This window comes from Onychostruthus taczanowskii, unplaced genomic scaffold (assembly GCF_017590055.1).
Source record: "Onychostruthus taczanowskii isolate IOZ18803 unplaced genomic scaffold, ASM1759005v1 scaffold50, whole genome shotgun sequence".
In the NCBI taxonomy this organism is placed as follows: Eukaryota; Metazoa; Chordata; class Aves; order Passeriformes; family Passeridae; genus Onychostruthus; species Onychostruthus taczanowskii.
In genome coordinates, this window is record NW_024502569.1 from 3434572 (window position 1) to 3442812 (window position 8241).

Consider the following 8241-nt stretch of genomic DNA (forward strand, 5'->3'; position numbering starts at 1 on the left):
CCCGCCCACCCCCCAATACCAAAGCACAGAGAAGAGCTGGCTAAAGTGCTGCCCACAGATCGGCCGTGATACACGGCTCCCATATTCCCACCCTCGCCCTTAGATCTCCCTCTCTGTCTTTTGCAAGTCTCTTGATTTCATCCTTTGAACCTGTGATTGGAGGTTAAAGTGCACCAGGTTGCAATGGAAGGAGGAAGCTCTTAAACAATAAAGGCTTGAATATTTAGCTGTGATCAGGTCGCTGCCCTCTCCTTATCTTTTTAAATGCAAATCGTCTTTTAGGGGTAGTAGCTATATACCCAGCGCCTCTCCACGTCACCTGCCTTTGGTGTGTCTGGGCCATTACTAATAGAGCCTTGTAAACAATCGTTAATCATGTAAGGACTGCCGGCCATTGGATTCGGACCGGGAGCGCGGAGGAGCGCGGAGCGCAGCGCGGGGCCGCGGCCCCTCCGCCTGCCCCCTCCCCGCCCCGGGCAGCCCGGCCCCAGGCAGCAGCAGGCGCGCCGCGGCGAGAGCCCCGAGCAGCATGTGGAGAGCCGCCGCCGGGGCCCCGCCAGCATGTACGTGAGCTACCTCCTGGAGAAGGACGGGCCCATGTACCCCGGCCCGGTGCGGCACTCGGGGGGACTTAACCTGGCGGCGCAGAACTTCGTTGGTGCCCCGCAGTACGCGGACTACGGCGGCTACCATGTGAACCTCGACGGCGCCCAGTCCCCCGGGCCGGCCTGGCCCGCGCCCTACGCCGCCCCGCTCCGCGACGACTGGGGCACCTATGGCCAAGGGGCGCCGTCGGCCGCCGGCGCCGTCCACGGCCTCAACGGGGGCTCCCCCGCCGCCCCCATGGCCTACAGCCCCGCCGACTACCACCACCACCACCACCACCCGCACGCCCACCACCACGCCGGCCCCGCGCCCCACTGCTCCGCCGGGGTCATGCAGCCCCTCAACGCCGCCAGCGCCGCCGCCAGCGCCGCCCCCGAGCCGCTCTCCCCCGGGGGGCAGCGCCGCGGCCTCTGCGAGTGGATGAGGAAGCCGGCGCAGCCCCCGCTCAGCAGCCAGGGTAAGTGCGGGCCGGGGCCGGGCGGGCGGGGGCTGCCCTGCCGACGACTCCCCCGGGGCGCCGCCGGCTCCCCGTTACACCGGGCAGTCCGGCAAAGCCTTTCTTCGGGGAGAGCTCCCCGAAACAAACCCTCCCGAGGGTCGGCCCTCGGGAGAACAAGGCTGCCGGGCTCTACCGACAGCCCGTCCGCACTCACTGCTGAGCGCCGGGCCGGCAGAGGCAGGAGCGGCGCTCGGCCGGCGAGCAGCGCTGCCGGCCCCGGGGGCTCAGCGCCCGGGGGTGCGCTCCGGCGGAGCAGGGTGGAATGGTCCGGATCCCGAGGAAACGCTGGCTCTTCCTCCCACCGCTCCGCACTCCTGCTTATAGCCACTTAGAAGATATTTATAACCAATTATAGTCATATAAATCATCGGCCGGTGTCGCTCCGCATTTGTTTCTAAGTCACTGGGCGCCTGCCCTTTATTAAGGTCTCCGTGCGGCCAAGACTCCCGAGTGACAGCGGCGGCCACTTGCCAGCCCGATCCCTGCGGGCCGTGCTGTGGCCCCGGCCGGGCCGGGCCGGGCCGTGCGAGGGCGTGCCTTCCCGGGTCAGGCCGTAGCCGGCGCCGCGCTCCCTTGTGATGTTAATACCCCCGCAGACCCTCTCTTTCATTCCCACCGTGCATCTGGCAGGGGACATGCGTGTCCCGCGCTTTGATATACGCCTTCCACTTCTCCTCTTTTCCTTTTTTTTAAATTTCTTTTTTTTTAATTTTAATTTTTTCAAATATTTGTATATAGTGTCCGAAAAAAAAAAAAAAAAGGATGACGACTTTCGCAGTTTCGCAGTGAATAATGACTTACGGCTATCCCCTCTCATCCGAGAGTGCGTGACCGACGGCAGGGCCGGCGGGGGTACCCCGGTCGGAGCGGGGCGGTGCGGGAGTCCCGGCTAAGCCTGCGGCCGCCGCGCCCCCGGGGGAAAAGCCGCTGGCACAGCCACGTCCCGGGTGCCGGTGGCGGTGGAGCTCTTACAGGCCCACCGCTCTTCCCACAGCAACCCGTGGAGTTCCCACAGTTTGGGCTTGTGCTGTGGTGGCCGGTCCCTTGTCTCCATTCAAATTCTGCCTTTGGAGCCAGTGTTTATGTTAATGTGCAGAGCTGGGGGGATGAAAGCGCCTGCCGCCATTTGTTCAGTAGTGGTAATTCAAACAGAATGTGGCTGTCATTAAGGCTTTGAGAAGGGTTTTTCTTTGATAAGATCTCCTTGTCCTGCATTGTTTGGAATTGTGTTCCCTATTCACTGGCTCTGGGGAGTTTTCTCTGATCAGGCTTGTATCTTTACAGGGTGCTTTTGTTGTGGTTTGCAGAAAGTTTACCTGAACAAAGTCAGCCTGCTAGCCATTAAGCACCTTGGGGGCAGAGACTCCTCGCCTCGGCTCCCTGGGGAACGGGAGGGCCGGGGACACAACCAGTTAAACAAGAAACCCACGGGAAAAAGGAGGTCAGCGGCTGCGGCGATGCACTCTCAGCTGCTGCTAGCTGGCATTCGCCTTCGGATTCCCTTGGGTTTTCGGTGTTTGGTTTGCTTTGGCGTTTTTTATTTGTTTGTTTGTTTGTTTGTTTGTTTGTTGAACCGGGTTTTTGGGTTTTCTGAGCTCTGAAGTTGTACGTCACACTTCCAGGCTTCCCAAGAAATCCCTTTAGCCCCCGTGCCGTAACAGAAAAGGGGGAGCTGACCGCTTCACGAGTGGTTCACCGCAGCCGCTCCCGGTTCTCTTAGACGGCTGTTTCTCGTTTGAAACGAAATCACCATGCCCTGAACGGGCCTTTTCTTTCTTTCCATTTTCCTCTTTCTCTATAAAAAGTCTGTTGTCCCTAGGAAAGTCAAAACAAAACCAAAAGCCAACAAGTGCACAGTGAAGGTGTCCCCGTGCAAGGCAGGGGTGTGCGGTGGGGCCAGGGCTGCCAGCCGGGGCTGGGAACCTCTGCGCCCTCCGGCATGCCTGGCACTGGTGTCCCACGTTCCCAAGGAACTGCGGAACGTCTCCTCTCCTCTGCTGCGCTCAGCAGAGCCCAGGGCAAGGGGAGGCGAGCAGCAAGCCCGGGAGGGGGGGATAGGACTGCTCCTGGTCGCTCTACACCGCAGACAGAACGTCTGCGCTCAGCTCTGCCCTTTGGCTTTGACTTTCTCAACCCTGGCTTTGTGCTCCGCAGTTAAAACCAGGACGAAAGACAAGTATCGCGTCGTGTACACCGACCACCAGCGGCTGGAGCTGGAGAAGGAGTTTCACTACAGCCGCTACATCACCATCAGGAGAAAAGCGGAGCTGGCCTCCAACCTGGGGCTCTCGGAGAGGCAGGTCTGTCCCAAAACTGGCGCTGGCTATGCGCGCCACGTGTGGCCGGGATGCGCGGGGCAGGGATGTGCGGGGTTGGGATGCGCGGAGGCGGAAGGCGCGGGGCTGGGATGCGCTCGCGGTGAGAGCCCCTGGGAAGGGGATGGATCCCCGGTGAACTGTCCCCCCTCACTCCCCTGTCCACCTCCTGGCAGGTGAAAATCTGGTTCCAGAATAGGCGGGCGAAGGAGAGGAAGATCAACAAGAAGAAGCTGCAGCAGGCGCAGCCCGGCGGCGCGGAGCCCCTGAGCCCCAGCGCCTCCTTGCAGGGTCCCGCGGCGGGGGCGGCCGCCGCCGGGCTGGGCCCCGCCGCCCCGCAGTGACAGCGGCCGGGGACAGCGGCGCAGGGACTGCTGGAGGACGCAGCGGATCGGGCCGGGCCGGGGGGCGCGGCGGGAGAGGCCCCCCCGATGCACTACACCGCCCCGCGGGGCCGGCCGTGTGTACAGGTGTACAGTGTATGTGTCTCGTCGTCCGGGGGAAGCGTGTCCATCGCTTTATTAATGTTATTATTATGTCTGGGTGCTTTTTTTTTACCCTGGAATTTGTTAGATAAAGTGGGGGCGCTGCCTGCCAGTCAACCCCCGGTATATCTCAGGGATCGGTCCAAAAGACCTTTAAAATGTTGTCGGGCTAATGATGAATTTTAGCAGGAAAAAAAAAAAAATTAAAGCACATGGGTTTTTTTTTATTTTATATTTTATTTTATTTTTTTTCGTGCAACCATGAATATGCAAAATGTTCATTCTGCCCTGAGGGTCAGAGCAGACAGATAAGGCACTGTTTAAACGTTCAGAAGTGAATTGCTTAATGTTAGGCACTTGTAAAAGAGCCCATAAATCCAGTGCAGATAGTCATCCATCCAGATTTATTAGCTGCAGTGCAGAGAAATTGAAAGAATTTCATCTCTTCTGAAAAAGGTGTCCTGTCATGCTGAAGTGGGGAGCCTTGTTTGTGTGTGCAATGTCCCTTTGGTTAAACTGTGTGCTGTTTCTCACATCCTTACAATTTCTGTCTTGTTGGGGTGAGAGAGAGGGGATGTTTCAGCTGATTTTCCAAAGTTCCCTTAATTTTATCAGTTTTATGTAGACTTCATCCACAGCTTCATCAGAAATAGAAATCATTGGAAGAGCCCTGTGCTCTATCAGAGCCTACTTTGCACAGGCTGTGGCCCATTTCCACATGCTGGCTAGATGGAGGGGATCAGGGTGCAGAGGCCAAAAGACTCCCTTAGGCAGAGATGAAAACTAGAAGAGTCCAGCTGATTTGGCCAAATCACCTTGGCTGTTTGCCATATGTATTTCTTAATTAGGGATGGAGAAGTCCAACTGCAAAGTGAGGCCAGGCTGGAGTAGCCACGCTGCAGCCAGTGCCCTTGGCTGGGTGTGGAGCTGGCTCATGTGGGCCTGGGCCCAGGAGGGAGGATGGGAGCACTGTCCAGCCACAAACACGTTATGTGGATTATTGACTTCCCCAGGATTTAGCCCCATGCTGTTCAGTTTTGGTTATCAAATTTATTTAAGTTATTCCATTTGCATTTTTGTTTCTTCCTTGTTTAAGCTTTTCTTACCTTTTTGCTAAAAGCCAAAGCCAAATGCTAGCAGCATCTACAGAACTGCCTGGGGAGAATGGTCTGGTCAGGGACTGACCCTACTGGCAAGGCAGCTCTCTCTGCCTAAGGGAACTTGGGGAAATGGAAAGCACCAGCCCCAAAGCCTCTGCTCTGCATTTTGTCTGCATGCAGCTCCATGCCTTGCAGGGCCAGGGGCTGGCAGTCCAAGAGCGGAGCATGTGGCCATGAAAACCTGATCCAGGGCTCCTGTGCCTGGGAGAAGACCGTGGTGGGAGGCAGCAGCTCCAGTGCAAGGAACCTGCTTGATTTTCTGCTGCAGACATGGTCTCTGAAGTGGGCCTGGCTGAAACATGGGTGCAGCACCATGAGCAGTAATGCTCATTGCACACAGGCTTGACACAGAGCACGTCCTGCTGGGTCCAATGTCCATGGCTTGTTCCTGATCAGAGGGAGGCAGGAGCCAGATTCATCCTTCTGTGACTCTAAAGGGTCCGTGGGTCATTCTGGCGGAGCTGCTGGGAACAACCAAAGCAGAGCAGCACCCGAACCGAGGGTCTTGGCTCTGCAGCACCAGCCCTGCATTAGCGCAGAGCAGTTACACCAGGGCTCTCTGAGTTAGAAAGGCTTTGCAGGCACCATGGCCCTCTCCTCCCTCTGCCCTGTCCCCGGGCAGGAGGGCTCTCGGGCGGCAGCAGCCCCGGGCGGGGCCGCCCCTTCGAGGGTGTCCTCTGGCGCCCGGGCCACCCCCGCAGCATTGATCCCAGCCCGGCTGCTGCCGGAGCTGCTGCGCGTTGCTGCGATACGCCTGTCAATAAACCCTGTTTGGATTGTGGAGCAGAGCGCAAGGTTTGTTTGTTTAGTGGTTAGAGGTTCAAAAGTCGGCATTGTCCCACTGCAAATGAGCACAAGTTTTTTCTCCCTAAGGAAAAGCTGGCTGTGCTGAGTGGGAGGGAGAGATATCGGTGGGCCCTTTTATTTGCTTCCAGGAATAATTAATGGCAGTGAGAAAAAAGATGACCACGGAGTTATGAAAGACCATCAATAAGTAAATTAATCACAAAGGGTCTGAGGGTTTAAGAGGTGCTGCTTGCTGTGGTTTTGTTGGCATTTACCCATGCCCATGGGGCTGGGGTGACATGGGACTGGCAGAATCCGGGACTCCTTGCTGCAGAGGTGGCACACAGTTGCCTCTGGCACCAGCCCAGGCATGGCAACATTTGGGACAGTCCCTATAATCTTTCACTCGTGTGCTTTGTGGGTTGGGGTTTTGTAATGCTGAAAGCGTGAAAATTTCTTTCTTGCCTGTAGGACTTTTGAGAAAAACAGTTGCCCTCATTGAGGTGAACTTTGTGTTTGATGTCCACAGAAGTTTTTTTCTTCAAGGAGCTCATTAGAGAAACATCAACAAACCTGACACATTTTAAACATCCCCATTCCAGGTCTCTTGATTGCTATTAGCAAGCATTCATTTTCTGAGCTCTCCTCAAATTCTTTACTCAGGCAACACAGAACTCAGATTTCTGAGTGTAAGAAGCAAGTAACTGAGCAAATCATACCCACTCCAGTTTCAAATATGTCCCCTCTCCCATCCCCAAGCAAGCAAATCATCAAGCTTCCATCTTCCTTTATATTCCTCATGCACCATTAAGGAGTGTAAAATGGAACAAACTGGGCATCCTGTTTATTTGAGTTGATATTTACAGGCACCTGGATCAGTCCACAGCTGAACTATGACATTGAACCAGAAGGTCTCTTTGTCAGAGGTGAGCTGGTTGTGGTGAGCAACCCATGGGTGTTTTCAACTCTCACAGAGCTCCATGCAGTCCTGCAGCAGCAAGCCAACCCAGACTGGTGGGGCTCAACAGGTCAGAGCTGCTGCACCTGCTTGCCTGACAGGGGCTGGAGCAGGAGTCCATGAAAAGAAAAATCCAGGAAATCAGAAGGTTTGGCCCCAAAGTTGCAAGATGGAAGTCCCCTTGTCTCCCTCTCTTGTCAGATTTTCCTGCTCCTACCACTGTACAATAACAAACCAATTGGTGTTCCTTCTCTTGGGTTAACTCTTAGGCAAATAGCAGTTGCTCAAGAAAGCGCTTTGAGTTTGGGGCAAGGGATGAGAACATGTGTCATAGCCCATCATAGGAAGAGCAGTAAGGTCCTTAGAAGATGGCATCTAGAGCAAATGTCTGCTTGCTCTGATCTGAACTATCTTTTAGTGGCACTTTATGTGTCCTCAGTTTGATGGCTGAGCACTCTGGATCTGCAGAATGGAGACCGGAAGCTTTTATAAAAAGAAAAAAAAGTCTTACATTAGGAGTAAGCAACAACTTGAGACACATTCTCCATCCAGCATTTTTCCCACACAAGTGACCCCCATCCAGGCTGTTTCTATCTGTGGATGAAGCAGTGGCTGGAAGCACATATCCCACCATCTAACAGAGGGCAGAGCCCATCCCTCAGAAACTGCTATGGCTGACTGAAATCATGGCTCCAGAGGCCTGTGTGAAGCCATAGGTTTCTCCTTGCTGCTCCATCAGCAGCTGGTGTGGAAAAGGCAATCATGGAGCTTACAAATCTGTTGACACAGCTCTGCTGTGTCATAGCCAAAATTCATGACCAAATCCCACACAGGTGTGGAACTGTGTGCTGAAGTTTAGAGCACCTAGAGCTGGAAGCAAACCTTGAATTGATGCCAGAGAAGCAGCACTGGAGGCCTTCCAGGAAGCAAACAGCTTGTAAATGTTAACAAAAGTCAGCAGGACACAAGTCTGTTGAGGGCAGCCCAGCTGCAGGGGTAGCTCAGCAAGAGAACAAGGCCACCTCGGAGTGAGAGCCCATGGGATGGGTGGCCTGACCCAGCAGAGTGCAATGCCAAGGAGGTGCCTGCTAGGAATCACCTTAGCAAAACAACTCTGGGTACTGTCAGAGACCTCTGGGGACAGATGGGAACAAACTCTCCCTTAGCAGCTTTCTGGGCTTTGCTCCAGAATAGCTCCTTGATGCAGCAGGATGTTCCTGCTCTCCTCGCTGATGAGGAAGGGCTGCTTCCTTCTCACCTGCACGTTCTGACACGCTGCAACTCAGGTGAACACAGTTTCTTCTAATTAATGTCTCAGCTTCTGCAATGCCCCCAGTTCCATTCTCAGGTTTTGACACTTTCAGAAGTCAAAGTTACCCTCCTTCAAAGAGGGCAGCAGAGAGTTATTTGCAAAGAAACAAGAAAAATTTGA

At 55.1% G+C, this 8241-nt stretch overlaps 1 protein-coding gene across 1 annotated transcript; it reads left to right on the forward strand.

The window, feature by feature from the left end:
• Positions 1–337: 337 nt before the first annotated feature.
• On the forward strand, positions 338–3764 carry CDX2 (caudal type homeobox 2). Its single transcript, XM_041416072.1, has 3 exons — positions 338–1063; positions 3260–3405; positions 3597–3764. Exons 1-3 carry the CDS (start codon positions 562–564, stop codon positions 3762–3764), a joined length of 816 nt encoding a protein of 271 aa, XP_041272006.1. The 5' UTR covers positions 338–561.
• Positions 3765–8241: the final 4477 nt, after the last annotated feature.